Below are 19011 nucleotides of genomic sequence, written 5' to 3' on the forward strand. Positions count from 1 at the left end.
GTTGCTTTCCCGAGCCTTGAGGGACAGGCTCCCTAGGATCCTAGGACTCTACTGTTTCTTGCAGCCTGTCTGTGAACACTAAAGTTGTTTTGTCTGACTTGTGGGAGCAGTCTGTCATACTGGTCTTGGACTCTGGCAAGTGAGAACTTACAGAACCTGCCACCAGTTCTAGGAACTGGCCAGGCATTTAGAGTCCTTTCCCAGAGCTGATAATCAGTGCATAGGGTCTTTTTTCTTGGGTTTAATACTGATGCATATGGCATTTCTGCCTTCAGTGACACTGGGGATATCTGCCATTTCTTTCTAATATTTAGAATTATTTGGAATGTAAACACAAGGAGAGATAGTGACTGTATATATGCTGTATACCAGACACTGTAGGAAGGAAGTCTTAGAGAAAAGAGGGATACATGGACCAAATGAATATACAGATAGCCTTGACATTACCTTGAAGCAATTAGCTAGGCCAGACTTTGATTCCCAATCCAAATAGCAAGTGTGAAAGGGCCACCTTCCTTCAAACTCTGTTTTTTCCCAGGTTTTGACTGGCATCTTGCACAGGGACATTGCCTTAAAGTTGCTGCAGTCCTTCACTTCCCAGCGACCTGGTGGACTTCCTCCTTGCATGACAACACAGCCTCCACTGTGGCCTGAAAGCAGAAAAGAAGCATTTTCATATAATGTGACTGTGATGTTTTGTGCTCCAAAGGCAGCTCTCTGGAGTGTTGAATAATTGACATGTCATAATGAAGCACCAGAGAAGAACAATGGAGATGAAAAGGGATGCTTTATTGGCATAATTATCTCATTTCTCTTCATCTCTGGACAGAAGAACGGAAAACAGAATCACGAGAGAAAAGAAGCCATGAAGCCTGAAATTTGGACATTGTCTGCATTGAGCTCAGATGGTGGGTGATGGGAAATGAGGTGCTGTCCTGATGTGGGGCTGAAGAATGCCCCACTGCTCGGTGATGGGCTCTGAAACCACATTGCCAACATCACAATGCAAAGTGCATGGCGCTCATCCCCTGAGAGCGAGGTGCACCACGGCAAACTAGTCACATGAACCATGGATTCAAGACAGACAAGGAAACATAACAAAGACCCAAACTCTGAGCTACAAACCGTGGAGAATGGAGAAAAGGAGATAAACTCTTGAAATAGGATAAATCTCAGTGGGTTGGAGGCAGAACCAGGGCTGATATCAGGGAAATGAGAGAGATGGTTTCTAAATGAGCTACAAAGCTCACCAGTTTCACAGTGGATACTGTGTGGAATATTAGGGGTGAAACCTCCTCAGTTATGAACATTCACATGCTCTTCTATGTGTGTTGAACATGAAATATACTTTTCCATAGAAACTCCAGTGAAGATTTGGAGATTAATTAGTCTAGTCCTTATATTTGTAATCTTCCTCTCCATCTGAAGAACGCTGGGATTACAGGTGTGGACCACCATGCCTGGCTCGCAGAAACAATGTATGGATGGGATCAAGTTTCCTAAGTTTGTGCAATATTTATACAATTTTATAAGACCACTGAAAATATGCATTTCAGTCAGGTGGTGGTAGAGTTCAATTTTAATCCCAGCACTTGGGAGGCAGAGGCAGATGGATCTCTGTGAGTTTGAAACTAACCTGATCTACAGAGAGAGTTCCAGGACAGCTAGGACTAAACAGAGACTCTGTCTCGAAAAGGCGCCCCCCCCAAAAAAAAAAGCATTTCATATTTCAGCGAATATTAGCTGATTAGCTGAAAACAATTTGTTTTAAAAACTGAATGAGAAAGCCATTGGTCCTTTTCCCTTTGAGTCCGGACTGATCACTCAGTGAACTAAACTGACACTCAATAGCTACACAAAGTTATGCATCTATAACATGCCGACATTTGGGGAAGGTATGTTCTGGGGCAGACCTCAGAAGGAGCTACAGAGCCCGTCCAAAGAGATCTGTCAGCAGAGTTCATGGGAGGTGGCATCTGAGCTGAATTTTAAAGGCTGGAAAGGATTTTCAAGGTGGGCTTATGAAAATCAAGTGACCTTGGAGGGTGGATCTGGAGATGTGTGACAAGTTTGGACCTAAAAGCATTTTAAAACTATATGGGCACATTTATGTTAGTGTATAGCTAGAATTATGCTTCTGTGTACAAACAAGCCTAGGCATAAAGGTGAAAACAAGTAGGTGTAAAGTAGAAAATACACCGAGTGTGGCTTACATTGAACAAAAAAGAGTGTCGGTTCGTACAAAGGCCAGCAGATGCCTACAGTGGCCCAGACAAGGACTTAGTACTAATGATGGAGCTGGGATGGGGAGGGGAGAGGCAAGCAACAGAGCTCACATGACTGTCTTGGTCCATGAACAAAGTTTTGTAGGTCCAGTGCATATAACTTTGGGATGAGGCTCACACCTACCTGGATCATGAGCAATAGAGGATAAGTGAGTGTTTCTGAAGTGAATCTGAGCTGTGGAAACCCCACAGAAGGCCCAGACATAATACTACACTATGGGGCTGTAGCGAGGAGTTTCTCAGTCCCACCTGGTGCCCACAGTCTGGATAAATCTCTCCCACTTGCAGTCCTGCAGCTGCTTATAAAATATTCAGAGGCTTATATATTAATTACAAACTGTTTGGCCTATGGCTTAGGCTTCTTACTAGCTAGCTCTTACATCTTAAATGAACCCATTTCTATTAATCTATGTATCGCCACATGTCTTGTGGCTTCACCTGTGTTGCATTACATCTTGCTTTCCTGGGCGGCTCTCAGTGTCTCCACTGACCACACCTTTCTCCTTCCTGTCTCTCTGCTTGATTTCCCACCTGCCTCTAAGCTGTCTTGTCATAGGTCAAAGCAGCTTGTTTATGAACCAATGATAGCAATAAATATTCACAGCATACAGAAAGACAATCCCACAGCACGGGGCTGTTCTAATTGATGGGAAACATGCGTGTTGCTGATTCTTTAACTATCCCTTTAAGACACCCTGGTGGGACTTTCCTTCCCCACAGAGCGCAGGTGGGAAGTCTTCTAGACAGAACCTCTAATTTGGAGCCTTGAGGCTGGGATTCTAGTCTCAGCACAAATATTTAATAATTTAACATTGGAGTTGATTAGTTAACCACAATAAGTTTTAGTGAAAGTAGATAATTCCTTTCCTTCTTGTGGGTCTTCATGAAGATCAAATGAAATAATTCCTAAAAAAGGACTCCATGAAATAGAAAGATAAAGCCACCCTATTCTTCTTATGGGCATTTTCATTACAAAACTGGGAATGTGTGTGTGTGTGTGTGTGTGTGTGTGTGTGTGTGTGTGTGTCACAAGTTCTGCTGTGTGTTCCAGAATTTTTAAAAGGGTTGAATCAGCAAGTTCTCAGTAATACTTTTTTATGTTGGCCTTGCATTTTGTCTCACTCCCCCACGTTAGACAGTGATTAACTAGCTGTGGTGTTTAGATGCTGTGGATAGTCAAGTCGTCTTCATTAGTGGGGAGGGAGATGCTTGTGGCCCATGATGAGGATGAAGAGTCCTGCAGGAGTGCTGTTGGTATTCTAAAGTGGTTAACTTAATGTCTCCTTTGACCCAAATCTGAGAGTCTCGCTCGCAGAGAAGCAGTAAAATGGTGTAATAAAGGGAGGCTGGGCTAAGGGCGATAGAAGGGGAATTGGTAAGTCAGTTCATGGGAAAGCTTGCAGGTCAAATAATAAAGGAAGGCTAGAAAGGCAGAGGCAGGTTTCTCCCGGTGAATCTGCTCTTCCATTGGATGACTGCCTTCCTGTTGGAGAAGGGAAGCCGTCATCCTTCTCTCACTGGGGAACTTCAAATCTAATGTCAACCCACTCTCTTGACCCACCTTTCTCCTTGCTCCCCTTCACCTTAAACATCAGCAGAAAAACTTCCTGTAATTAAGAATTCCTAACTCATGAGTCTAGACTTTTCCATGTGTCACAGCTCATCCCAGGAAGTGAATCGAGCTGTGAAAGCTATCAACTGTGACCTCTCTGGTCAAATCCTTAAATACAAAACCAACTACTTAAGCCAATTTGTCATGTCAGGGCAGGGCAGGATTATGCTGGGCCTTGGCATCTCTAGACAATTATCTGACTTGGTCTGTCCAGTCACTTCCAGTTCCCTTCCACAACTCTCTCATTTCTTAAGTCTCTACCTGCCTCAACCTCCCTGTCCCTGGCTTCTTCTTCCACAGGGTAAAGCTCCCGGGGCAGGGAAGGTGAGCTTTGTGGATGACCCCAATCTGCTCAGCACTGTGTTGGCTACTTTCTGCTCTTTATCTCCAAAAACTCTTGGAGGCAGAGATTGTGGTAGCATCTTCAGATGGAAATATTGAAGTTCAAAGATGTCAATGATCACCATAGGCCACAGTGTTAGTGAGGGATTGATCCTGGCCTGGAAACCAGACTTATTAGAGTCTAATTGTGAGCTGGTACTGAGGCCTGGGGATGTATGTATTCAGTACACAGATGCCAGAGGAAAGAGTTCTCTCGAGGTTATGGCCCCTGTGCTATTGCCTAGTTCTTGTCAACTTGACATGAACTGCAAGGAGGAAGCCTCAGTTGAGGACTTACCTCCGTCAGATTGGCCCATGGTCATATCTGTGGGGCATTTTCTTGATTGCTAATTAGTACAGGAAGGCCCAGCCCACTGTGGGTGGTGCCATCATTGAGAAGGTAGGCTGAGCAAGCCAGAGGGAACAAGCCAGTAAGCAGTGTTCCCCCCTGTCTCTGCTTCAGATCCTGCCTCCAGGTTCCTGTCTCCAGTTCCTTGATGATGGACTGTGGTGATTGGGATATGCAAGCTGAATAAACTTTTTCCTCTTAAGTTGCTTTTGGTCAGTGTTTTAGAAAGGTTAATGAGAACAAGCCTCCTCTTGCACTGAGCTGCCCCTAGCCCCAGCCCCCCAGCATTGTTCTCTCCTTATGTGGCCACAGAATTACCCTGAAGAACTCCTGTCATGGGTTACCTTGCTTGACTATAAAGAAATCTGCAACTGTTCTCAGAAACAAGGCCAAAAACATCCTCACAAACACATCCTCAGTATGTGGGGTTTCATTTCAGAATCCAGAGGCGCCTCAAGCTTGACTGTCCTCATTATTGTTTGTTGATTGATGTGACAGGCTTCCTGGCCTTCACTTTGTAAAGGGCACTTTTAAGCAGACAAATCTGACCTGCTTTGTTGGGACACAGTTGCCCTGAACTGGCAGATTACATCTGATTCGGAAGAACTGGGGCCTAAGTACCCTGGATGGTCCCATGTGACAGATCCAGGAATGGTCCTGATGCAGAGTTGAAATTATGGACTTCTGAGAAATAGCAATTTCAGGTGTTTTTTAATCTGTTGGGACACATCTGAAGCACACACTAGAAAATATTTGTGCCATCTTCACAGGAGGTGACTCCTGTCCACCCCCACAGAGCTGTCTCCACTCACTGGAATCTGTACTCTAAACACAAGGACATTCTGTTTATATGCACTATTGTCTCTCCCTTTAATCAGTAGCAATGGCTAGTGTGGTTCAAAACCATGTTTCCTGTTTTATGGAATGCTCTACTTCTCTCAAAATACTTAGTAAGGCTAGAGAGATATTTTGTTGTTTTAAAAGAGGAAAGTGTCAGAATTTCCTAGCATTGAGGAAACAGAATTTTGACATAAAAAACAGATAAAAGAGAAATGAAGCAAAAACTTTGCAGTCCTGAACGGAAACTGAAAGCATCACTCTGACCTGAGAAAGCATCTCATCTTCACCCATGCAGGGCAAACACACACACACACACACACACACACACACACACACACATAGACACACACACACAGATACACACACACAGACACAGACAGACAGACACACAGAGACACACACACATACAGACACACACACACAGACACACACACAGACACACACACACACAGACACACACACAGATACACACACAGACACAGAGAGACACACTCAGACACATACACAGAGACACACACAGACACACACACACAGACACAGAGACACACACACACAGACACACACACAGATACACACACACAGACACACACACAGATACATACACACAGACACACACACATACAGACAAACACAGACACAGAGACACACACAGACACACACACATACAGAAACACAGACACACACACACACACAGACACACACACAGACACATACAGACACACACACAGACACACACACATACAGACACACACACAGACACACACACAGACACACACACACAGACACACACACATACAGACACACAGACACAGACACACACACACAGACACACACACACACACACACACACAGACACACACAGACACACACAGACACACACACCGACACACACACATATAGACACACACACATACAGACACACACACATACACACATACACACAGAGAGAGACACACACATATACAGACACACATAGACACAGAGACATAGAGACACACACAGAGACACATACACACACACACACACATACACACACATAGATATTCACACATACATATAGATACACAGACACACAGACACACAGAAACACACACATACAGACACACACACAAACACAGACATACACACACAGAGACACACACACATACAGACACACACACAGACACACACACAGACACATACACACACACAGCACGTTTCCTAGACTTGCCCAAGGAAATAGCCTAGACGCAGGAACACGCCCACAAGCCCCCATGGCCAGATTTATGTGAAAATGACTTGATTCCCTATCAAAGAAAACCCAGGGCTTCTTGATGAAGCTGCACAGAAACTTACATCTTGTCACAGTGGCAACAAGGACCCTATGGAAGACTGAAGTTGCACATCACCAGTACTCAGGCATACCGATATCCTTGAAGACATTGCCATCGAGCAGATGGGACCTAAGCATTAAGGACAGTTGCAATGGATGGAGGTATATTAATGCCTACAGTCCTTACTTCGTTGTGATGCCGGAGGAGCCCCAACCTCTAATTGCTCACTCTTGAAGGACACTAATGAGGAAATAATTCTTTTGGAAACTAGGAAGAGGAATGACCAATCATCTGTTCTGAGACTTTCTTATAAAATCTGTACCACAAGGCAAACAAAACATTGATTGCAGAGAGTTACTTTCTTATAGAAATATCCCAGCTACACATTAAGACCAGGGGATGTAGTTTGGTAGCATATGACTTGCCTATCAGCAGAAGGCCCTGAATTTAATCCCTAAACCAAACAAACCACAACAAAACCCATGTCTACTGGATCAATGAATCTACACATTAATCATCAAACATTCCCTATCACAACAATGTTACTGTATACAGAACAAGTAACTACCTAAAGACAGTTTTTCTAAAGTAAAATAAACCTCAATTTTGATCAGGTCTTTGATAAACAATGAAGTATAGACTTTAGAAAAATTTATAAAATGAATAACCCACTTAAATTAGTAAATACACTTTAAAAGAAAAGAGGGATGGATGGAAAATCTAGACATTAAGATAAACTTTAGGAAACTTTATTAACCAATTAGAATATGCAAATGTTATTTGGATCTTGAGTCAAACAAACCTTAAAACATATGTGTGTGTGTGTGTGTGTGTGTGTGTGTGTGTGTGTGTGTGTGTAATTTAGATTTTTTGGGCATTAACTGAAAGAATTATGACTTTATAATTAAAGAATTGTGGTTTCAGGGTTAGAGATATGGCTCTCAGTGGTTAAGAGCACTGGATACTCTTCCAGAGGTCCTGAGTATCCCCAACAACCACATGGTGGCTCACAACTGTCTATAGTGGGATCTGATGCCCTCTTCTGGCATAAAATTGTACATGCAGATAGAGCACCCATATACATAAAAATAAATAAATCTTTAAAGAATTATGGTTTCATTTGTGATTATCATAGTATGTTTTTGACAGAGAAGACCTTATATTTTAGTGATAACACTGCAATATATGTGGAGAAACAGTCTGATGTCTGAGATCTGTTTTGAGAAAAGACTCAGATGGGCCTGAGCTTAGAGTTGAGATTCAGTGATTGCCTGGTGCTTCATTATAATGTTAGATGAACATAAGACAAAGCTGAAGAAAATGGCTGAACTGTGATTTCACCATGGGTTGTCCATCTTGTAGGCACACCTTAAGGACAGCCTTGAGCTGAGTTTATAAAAAGCTTTGGGCTTACTGTTCAGTGGTCAATTTAGATAGTCAGTTTATGCTAGATTAAGAGTTTGACATGGGGTCTGAGCTAATGGATGCCTTGGTGACAGGCAGGAGAGGAGAGGAGATTTACAGTAGTGTTTCTACAAGCTGCAATTTAAAAGGGAAAGAGAAACACAGGGGCTTTTATATTGCTATTTTTTCAGAAACCATTTACATTTTCATCTTATTCAGAGACAATTTACTCAATGTCAGTCAGCATGCACAGCCACGCTGAGCATCACAGCATTATTTTTGCTTCAGGGAAAAGAGAGAGAGAGAGTAATGCCATTCAAATAAATTACTGCAGAAACTTATGAATGTCAGAGCGCTCTACTTCATTTCCAGATTTTAGACATCTAAATATGCCCTGAGGAAGTTAACACGGAAAACCAAAAAATTCTGTCTGCTCAAAATGTATTAATTTATTTTGACAGGCATAGACACTCCTAACCAAATTCCACAGGCTACAGACGCGATCCTGAGTGGTTCCCTCTTAACAGCACAGTGGCATAAAGCTGCGCTGTTCTCTGTCATACAGTGGCATTCAGAGCGCAGAACAAGGAGACTGTCCTGTCGCACAGGCTGCGCTGCTTCCTATCTCTGAGCTGTGGCGAGTCAGCATACAGATTTCTTAAACTGATGTTTACACACACACACACACACACACACACACACAACATTAGTTGTAATGTCACTTTACATGCATCTTTAAAAAGCAGAATTTAAAAAATGACTAAACTTTTAGAATATTAGTTTTAGGTCTGCAGAGAGTTAAATGGGATGGAGAATGTTCTCATACTACCCCTTCCCTGCTGCCTACAAACTCTCTCTCACTATAGAGGGCACATTTGTCACAACTAATGAGCCTATAGTGACACATGGCCGTCACCCAGAGTCCCTCCCATCCCTGTTAGGCACTTCATTTATACAGGAGAAAATGCAGGTCTGCATTTCTCCATCATTTTCCTTGCCCGGCAAGGCCAACTGGCAAAATGTCCTTCCATTTTTGTCTTATAAAAATAGTTATCCTTCATTTTAAGGGATAATTTCACAGAGAACAGAACTCTTAGTGGTCACCCTCCACCTTCACCACCAATATTTCACAGACTCTCGTTTTGCCTTCATGGTTCCTGAGAAGTCAGAAGTAACTCTTATCTTTGCTCCAGTGCATGGAAGGGGCTTTCATACTTTGGCTCCTTTGTCTTTTATTTGTCTGAAGTTTGAAAATGATATGTGTAAATCCTTAGTCATCTGGGAAATGAGATCAAAACAACTTTGAGATTTCATCTTATACCTGCCAGAATGGCCAAGATCAATGAAACAAATGGCAGCTCATCCTGGAGAGGATGTGGAGTAAGGGGAACACTCATCCATTGCTGGTGGGAGTGCAAGCTTGTACAAACACTATGGAAATCAGTGTAGCGGTTCCTCAGAAAGATGGGAATCTATCTACCTCAAGATCTAGCCATACCAGTCTTGGGCATATACTCAAGGGACGCTTCATTCTATCACATAGACACTTGCCCAACCATGTTCATTGCTGCTCTGTTCATAACACCCAGAAACTGGAAACAATCTAGACATCCCTCAAGAGAAGAATAGATAAAGAAAATATGATATATTTACACAATGGAATATTACTCAGCTGTTAAAAATGATATATTGAAAATTATAGGTAAATGGATGGAACTATAAAAAAAATCACCCTGAGTGAGATCCAGAAAGACAAATACCATATGTATTTGCTTATATGTGGCTATTAGCTGTTAAGTCAATTAAATCAATGACAACCAAGCTACAATCCATAGAACTACAGAGGTTAGGAATAGAGTAAGGGGGTGGGGAACAGGTAGATTTCCCTAGGAAAGGGAAATAGAACAGACAGCTATGAATAGAAGTCAGGGGTGGGGGTGAGGGGTAGGGCTGGAATAGACTGATCAAGCAGGGCGGGAGAGGGGAAAGGAGGATGAGGGAGGGAATACAGGGAAAGACAGCTAAAATGAAGGGCCATTTGAGGAGTAGTATGGAAGCCCAATACAGTAGGAGATTTGTATATATATGGAGGCAATCTAAATGAAATCTCCAAATAATGGGAAGGACAGAGGCCCATTTGGACATTCTTGTCACCAAATGAACCTTCCAGTACTGAGAATCAGTTATATCTAATTGAATTGTTGACCAAAGGGTTCCTATGGTAATCCCCAAACAACCCAGGCTGTTGCCAAGACTATAGGTTGCCCTCCACAAACTGACATCAAGGCCCCATTGCTGGAGACAACACCCACACAACTCACTGAACATGGAGAGGTCAAGCTGGTGCCTACAGAGAGCTTTCACTGCTGCGAGTTAGTGGTTTTGGTACTGGAGGGTACTCTGCACACTACCAAAAGAGAAGGAGAAATACCAGCCCATCTACAAACCCTTTGAAATACAATAGTGTCCTGCCTATAATATATACTAGTGCAACGGTGGCCCAAAGCTTGTGGGAGTAACCAACCAACATCTGATTTGACTTCAGGCCCACCTGATGAGATAGAAATCATACTCAACACTGTGACCAAGAACCTGAGACTAGACAGCTCAGGGACCCAGGGTAAAACCAAATACTACTGTTCAACTAAAGAAATGTAGCAATAAAATCCTACACTATACTCATAGATGAGCACTTTGTTCAGCCATCATCAGGAGAGGCTTCCTCCTACAGCAGATGGGAACAAATACAGAGAGACCCACAGCCAGACAATATGCAGAGAGTGAGAGACCTTGGAATACTCAGCCCTACATGGGACACCTTCATCAAATTGCTCCCCTCAGGGTTCAGGGATCCCACAGAAGAGGAAGCAGAAAGAATGTAAGAGCCAGAGGGGATGGAGGACACCAAGGAAACAAGGCCTTGTGAACACACATATGAACCCATAGAGCTGACTCAGCATGCACAAGGTGCACAGGTCTACACCAGATAGAGTCCTAGCACTGAAAGAAGTGGACATGTGCCCCACCCCTAACCCAGAAGCTGTCTCCAACTGATAGCCACCTGCAAATGAAACTTTAGTTTTCTCCAAGAGAGTCTCGCTAGGGAAACAAACTTTTCTTAAGGGTGGACTGCATGTCCAGCCGTAGATAGCCAACAGCAAATGAACTCAATTTGGAAGTTCCTTGTCCCATAATGTCATGTTGAGCTTTTTTTTTTTTTTTTTTTTGTCTTCTTTAAAAATTATTTTTGTTTCTCTTTTATTTTCCCTACAGGTCCTTTGTGTACTTATTACGGTTGCTGGTTTTAAGGTTTATGGGATTCCTGAGTGTGAGAATGAATGGGTCTCTGGTTCTATACATGTTTCTTGCACCTTTGCTTGGCTCTTTTCCTTCTATTTGTCTTGTCCTATTCTGATGTGTTTGCCTTTGTCTTATCTTGTTTTATTTATTTTTATCCTTTTGAGGCCTCCTGTGTGTTTTCTAATGACAGACAGAAAGGGGGTGCATCTGAATGGGAGGGGAGGTGGAGAGGAACCAGGAGAAGTAGAGGGAAGGGAACCATAACCAAGATACAATGTATGAAAAATAGATCTAATTTTCAATAAAAGAAAGAAAGAAACAAAGAAGGAAAATTATACATGTAGCTGTAGTTTTTCAGCGGGAGGGCATTTATCTGATTGGTGTTCTCTGAGCTTCTAGAGTCTCCGGTTTGGGGGCACTCATTGCCAGAGGATCACCCTGCTCCTTTCTCTCTTCGCCATCCTTTTGCTTTTCCCATGAACACATTTAGATATCTTTTAATTATCCCACAGTTCTTGGCTACTTTGCTCTTTTTCTTTCAGTCTCTTTTTCTTTGTTTCTCAGATTTTCAAGTTTCTATGTCATAATCTGGAGTGTAGGGCTCTCTTCCTCAGCAAGAGCAGGCTACTGATAAGCCACAGGCACCCTTCAATTCTGTTAGAATACTTCGTGTCTTGCATTTGCTCTCTTGGCTTTTCCCTCAGAATGCCCGTCTCTCTCTTTCCATTAAAGCCTTCAGGATATTAATTATAACTTCAAGGCTGCTTGATAATTTCAACCTTCCCGTCATGTAACTGGTTCTGATGCTGGTTCGGTTTCTTCAGCCAGCACATTTTGCCTTTAAGCCTGTGACAGTATTTCAGTGGCAGCTAGATGTGATGCACTTGGTAAAAGGAAGCTGGTGAACATGGTGAGGTCAAGAGTCATGGAGGCGTGTGCTCCACACCCTGTGACCCTGACCTTAATGTTTTTGGTTTGTGGTACTCAACTGTGAGGGGAAACCCCCCTCATGGGGACAAAATGGCTGGCGAAGGCTAGCCCTGGACACCAACATTGCTCCCAAAAACAGCCTCTTCTGCTTGTCAAGGGCAGAATGTTCTCCCGTCTATGTCTGCTGGAACCATAAGGAAATTTTCCCAACACTTGCTGTGATACTCTAACATTGCTCCTGGAAGCAGAGCTCACAGAAGTGGGGGAGCCCCCTGTGATGAGGCCCTCCTGGAGGGTAGGCTCTCAGGGTACCCTCACCCAGCCTCCAGCAATTTCAAAGGTATATTTGGAGTTTTCCTGTCTCAGCCCTGAGCCTTGGGGAGGATTCTGCTTGTGAGTTTCTGCCCCAAGAGGTTGAGATTCTGTTGTCTTGTCTGTCTCTTTAGTTTAACCTTCCTAATGCTGCGACCCTTAATATAGTTCCTCATGTTGTGATGACCCCCTCCAATCATAAAATTATTTTCTTTGCTACTTTGTAACTATCATTTTGCTACTATTATGAATCATAATGTAAATATAAATATCTATGTTTTCCGATGGTCATAGATGACCCCTGTGAAAGGTTGAAAACCTCTGGTTTAGGGGGTGGGCCTTTGCTCTCTAGTCTGATCTATCTTTTCTGATGGATCTAAGAATCATTAGAAGTGTTCAGCTTTTAATCATTATTAGGATGGCATGGCCACTTCTGAGCTTCTTACATGCTGGGTTGGGAACTGGAACTTTTTAGAAAGTACAGGTACTTAAACCATGGAGCTAACATGGCTCAGAGGTTAAGAGAACTGGCTACTCTTCCAGAGGTCCTGAGTTCAATTCCCAGTAACCGCATGGTGGCTCATAACCATCTATAGTGAGATCTGGTGCCATCTTCTGGCCTGCAGGCATACATGCAAACAAGCAGAACACTATATACATAATAAATAGATAAATCTTAAAGAAAAAGAAAAGTACTTTATTTTGTATTTCATACAATTCTCATCTTGTGTTTGCCGTGGCTTGAATGAGTATGTTTTTCAAAAATTGATATGTTGGAAACTAGTATCTATTGAATTGTTAAAAGCATTGACTTATAAATATCAATATAGAAAGTTCTCCAGGAGAGACTGTGAGTTAAAAAATAAAAGACTGGGATTGGAGAGATGATTCTATGTTTAAGAGGATTGATTGCTGTTCCATAGGCCTTGGATTCAAGTCCCAGCACCCATGTATTAGCTCACAGCCATCTGTAACTTCAGTAACAGGGTATCTGACACCCTTTTCTGGCTTCTGTGGGTACCATGCATACAAGTGATGCACTGACATGTGTAGGAAGCATGTAGGTCCTTGTGCTCACAGAACCAGGAATATTAAACACACAGGGTTGTCTCTTCAAAGGGGGAGCTATATAGCCTATTTCCCACACAGAAGTCTGGAAGTGTGGATGTGGTTAATATCATGGTTACCTTGCATTATTTGCCTGGTCAGGCCACACTGGATTCTTCTCTAGACCCTTACCTTGAGTCTGTTTATTCAGTTAATGCATAGAACCCATCTTTTTGGAAGATGTCACTTATACTTTGCAAAGAGTTTTGATGTCATCATGTCTTAGTCTTTGTTGTGGACATGAGATTGAGTTAATTATCACCAGGAAACTTTTTTCAAAATTTTCTGTGCTTAAATATACCTAAAATAAGCTACTCAAGGTTAGACTCTGCTGAGTCATGATGAACTGAACTGCCATCTTGCCTCTTGTGAATTGAAGACACTGCCAGCTGTGGTGCTTGCAGAGACCCCCAAAGACACACATGCAGGCAAAACACTCATACTCAAAATATAAAACAAAACAAAAGGCTGTAAACACACACAAAAACCAATGGGAAGACACCAGCTATCAGCGGCAGCGCTGGCGTTGGGAGGTGAGAAGAAGACCTCCACATTTTCCTTCCGGTACTTCCCTTTTCTGAAAGCACCTATGTAATCTATAGAGATTCATCCCAACAGCAAATGCCAGAGTGAAAACTAGTATGATTAGTTGCTGCAAGGTAATAGACAAAGATTGGAATTGGTCAGAGAAACTCATGGCACATAGTCATGTTATCCACAGTGAGAATTACTGAAAAAAAACAGATATAAATGATATAAACCATAGACACTTTACTTATCATTTTCTGGAGTTGAAATTAGGAATTAATTTTGGTCTAGACTTTTATAGAAGGAAAAAGAAAAGATGGGCTAACAAGATGGCTCAGTAGATCATAGCATCTGCTGCCAAGCCTGACAACCTGGGACCTGCATGATCTTTCAAGTTGTCCTTTGACTACCACACATGCTCTGTGGGACACTTGAGCATGCATGTGTGCATACACACACACACACACACACACACACACACACACACACCACTATAAAAACAAAACTAAACTAAACTAAATTTGTGTGTGTAGTGGATAGCCATCCCAGCATTGGCCTGGAAGTTCCAACCCCCATTGAGGCTTTGGTAATTAATGGTCACGCCCACAAGGCAGGGCGGAGGAGGAAGCGGAAGACCAAGGATCAGGAAGAGGTCTCTCTCTTGGTTCCCGGACTCTGGACACTGGAGGTAGACCGAGAGAGTTCTCCAGAGAACACCGCCAGACTGCACTATACCTTTGCCAGACCCTGCAACCTACCCCTTCATTTGTAACTTAGCCCACAAAATAAACCTCCCTTTTAACTACGTGGAGTGGCCTTAATAATTTCACCAATATGCGTGGCTTTTTAAGACAGGGTCTCTATATAGTTGTCTTAGTTAGGGTTTATATTACTGTGAAGAGACACCATGACCACCACAGTAATTCTTATAAAGGAAAATATTTAATTGAGTGGCTTACAGTTTCAGAAGTTTAGTCCATTATCATCATGGTGGGACATGGCAGCATACAGGCAGACATGGTGCTAGAGAAGGAGCTGAGAGTTCTACATTTTGATCCACAGGCAACAGGAAGTGAACTGTTTCACTTGGCATAGCTTGAGCAAAGGAGACCTCAAAGCCCACCCCCACAGTGACACACATCCTCCAAGAAGGCCACACCCACTCCAACAAAGCCACACATCCTAATATTGCCACTTCCTGTGGGGGCCATTTTCTTCCAAACCACCACAGTAGTCCATGCTGACCACCGGCTTCCCATATAGCCCAGGCTAGCCTCCAACTCATGATTTTCCTGCTTCAGCCTTCCTCTGAGTGCTGGGATCACAGGCATGCTGTGTAACACCTGCCTTGAGGTGTCCCATACCATTTCACACTTCACTAGTAATCAGCCCTCTTCAGTTTAGTGGAAACTCTCTTTAGCTTGGTATCCAGATGTATAGACAGATTTATACAAAGATACTGGGACCTTCTGAGAGAAAAGAGCCTGAGCCTTCTCATACATTTCCTTTACTGCCTCCTTTGTATTGATGGAACAGCACAGACAAGAAAGAGACCAAGGCTTCCAAAGGTGTTTATGCTGCAGTAGAGAAGGAATGTGCAGTCTAGGCTGGCAACCTAAGCCCCCTCAGAACCTGAAGCTTATTCCTACACTGGTCCTGCTGAAGTTTGTGGCTGAAGCCATGAGCTCCTCTGAAATTGGCCGGCCAGGCACAGATTTGTGCACTGGGACCCAGAGCTGCATGTGTTAGGATGAACTAATAGGGCTGATGGTTTTGATAACAGAACTTCAGGAATCCATGAAGACCCAAAAGAACAGCATTCCAGTAATGGGCCTACATTCCCCAAAGATGCCATGTGGCAACACCTATGAACTGGTTAGACAGCTCATTCCTTGCACCTGGATTATTCTAGACTGGTTAAGCTCCTTGATCCACTGACCAGGAGGAGGATCTATAGGGAAAGACATAAGGAAGGTAAAACTTTCTGATAACTAAGGCAAGTGTAGTCTCCAGCAATAGCTGCATCCCTAAAAACATCACACGATAAATATGAACTTTAAAATGCCCAACCTGTGTTACCCCCATGTAGACCTGTTATGATCTCTTTAGTTACAAGAGGCATTAAGGAAACATTAAGGGAGAGCTAAAGGAAGTGACCAAAGGGTAGAGGGAACTTGGGGCCAAGGAAACAGATTTGCAGGGGTGGGGAAGGGTGATCTGGTGTTGCAGGGGACTACTCACTGGGTTGATGTGTGTTCCAGTGTGTATACTGCACTGGCTCAGCCCTCTGCCCCACTGTCTTCCAAGTGTATTCTCCTGTATTGTTTTGGTCTTGAAGAGCTATCCAGAAATAACTGTCTTCCGTTCTTGCCACACTACTGATGAGAGCGGTTATAAAAGCCTGCTCAAACCTTGAAAACAAAAAAAAAAAAGAAAAGAAAAAGAAAAGGAAATCGGTATCCTAAGTTTCTGGGTGATAAAAACATCGCTAAGGTGTAATGAAGTGCACAGAGTCGAACCAGAGCAAGCACTTCTTGTTAATTCTCTAGAACACAGAACGAGAAAACTCACAAAGACCCTAATATGGCTGATAGATGCCAAATGTCAGTGCAACTTCGGAAATACATGAGTGGAGAGAACATGACTCCCAGAGACTTAATTCTTGTAATTGTCCCGAGGACCAGAGGCCAGGTCTGGTTCTGCAGTGGAGTGGCAGGCTCCACACACACAACAATGCACCTTTTGGAGAAAGACATTTATTTTATATTTGGGCTATACCACATACACACACAGACACACAGACACACACACACACACACACACACACACACACACACACACACACACACACACACACACACACACACACACACACACACACCATGGTGAGCATGCATTCGAGGAGGTAGAAGGGGAGGGAGGACATCATGCTTTTCGGAATGTGCATTTTCTACCATGGAGCGCACATGTGCCCTCTCCCCACACTTGCTTAGTAAGAAAGGAAGTGGAGGAACAATTCTATGCCTCCCAAATCAGTCTGTTCACAGGCATATGGAGTCTTTGGCTTATTCAAGTGTGTATTCTCACTGGAAATAAATTTCAACAAATCCAAGGCATTCCACCCACTAGCATTTTCCCCAAGCAGCTGAATGAATTTGCTCCCAATGATTGTTGGATGCTCCTTTTCAAATACAAATACACTCAAGGCAGATGTAGACAAGGTGTACACACACACACACACACACACACACACACACACACACACACCTACAACAAAGTGTAAGTATCAAACTCAACTAGCATTGAATTCAAAGCTTAGTTTGAAATTACTTTTAAAGCACATAAAGTTAAAAGGACTTCCAAATGGTGGTGACTTCTGGACATATCTGCTGAGTCAAAGGAAAACACAAGGCCTGGTAAAATTACCCAAGAAACCTCAGGAGAAAGTGCATTGGACTTTTAGCATCCAATTTTAGACTCTTTTTATTGCATGCATTATTCACTTGCTACAGGGGACAGAAGCAGTGAGAACGTTTATAAAATCGAGGCGCCTCAGATGGAATGGGGTGGGAATGACAGAACAAGAGAGGAGATGTTCAGTGCCTAAGGGCCACCCCAGTGGACTTCAGTGAAGCGTTCACTGTGGCAGGGCATGTGGTCATCAGACTTTAGTAAATATTTTCTGCAAATGCTTTATCAACAGTCTAAATAGTACCCTTCTAAAATCAGAAAAGTTACTTTTACTTATACCTCAGAGGCAGGACTTTACATATGTGTGTTCCTGAGGAAGCTATGTGAAAATAATATTATTTAGATGCTGTGGTGATTTTTCTTATTTGTTATTGGCTTGTGCTGTGGCAGTGGAAGATCTCCTTTACTGATCCCCTCTGCTACCTAGAATGGTTGTGCTACAAACCAGAGACTACTATGCTGTTGCTACATCCAAAGCTGTGCCTGGTTCTTTCTTTACTTAACAAATAATAGCAAGAAATGGCTGTGTTTGTAAACTTGGCCTTGGATATCATTATTCATGACAATAATGCCTTTGTAACCTGTTGGTTACAGATTTATTTAGTCCACTCTGATTTACTATTTTATCTCCATTACTGTTTGAGACAATAGAAACCCACTTTTTGATTTGTCAAGTCTATTTTTATGGAGTGTATATAATATTTAAACATTAAAATTTTCAAATCAGAAACCAACACTCAGGTTTCCTCGGTCTAATTTACAAGATGGTAAAATAATTCAGCAAGTGTGTCTTTACTCTAAACCAAACATGCCCTTCTAAAACTGCCTGGGAAGTGCTCTGGATAACAGCACATGATCTAGGATAAGCTCTTGAGTATCTGCTTTTAGTTGGCAAAGAAGCAATTTTATATTCTTTCCCATTTTCTGTCTGGTTTCAAACACTGGATGAAAAACTCTGATTATGATAATACAGATGGTGTCTGTGAAGAGACACTATGATGAAGGCATCTTATAATACAAAGCTTTTTATTTGGGCTGATGGTCCAGAGGGTTAGAGTGCATGACCATCATGGTGGGAAGCATGGCAGCAGGCAGGTATGGTGCGAGAGTAGTGGGGGGCGATGAAAATAACTGGGAATGGAGTGTGCTTTTGAAACCTCAAAGACTACCGTCAGTGAC

General features: G+C 42.7%; 1 protein-coding gene across 2 annotated transcripts in view; it reads right to left on the minus strand.

The window, feature by feature from the left end:
- The window catches only part of Pla2r1 (phospholipase A2 receptor 1), a 122242-nt gene that overhangs the window by 39304 nt on the left and 63927 nt on the right, over positions 1 to 19011 (minus strand). For both annotated transcript variants that reach the window (XM_036186087.1, XM_036186086.1), the window contains exons 11-12: positions 16603 to 16772; positions 448 to 650 (exon numbers count right to left, since the gene is read on the minus strand). In XM_036186087.1, the coding sequence (XP_036041980.1) occupies positions 448 to 650; positions 16603 to 16772 (373 nt within the window). The remainder of the gene's footprint in view (positions 1 to 447; positions 651 to 16602; positions 16773 to 19011) is intronic.

Source organism: Onychomys torridus, chromosome 4 (assembly GCF_903995425.1).
Source record: "Onychomys torridus chromosome 4, mOncTor1.1, whole genome shotgun sequence".
In the NCBI taxonomy this organism is placed as follows: Eukaryota; Metazoa; Chordata; class Mammalia; order Rodentia; family Cricetidae; genus Onychomys; species Onychomys torridus.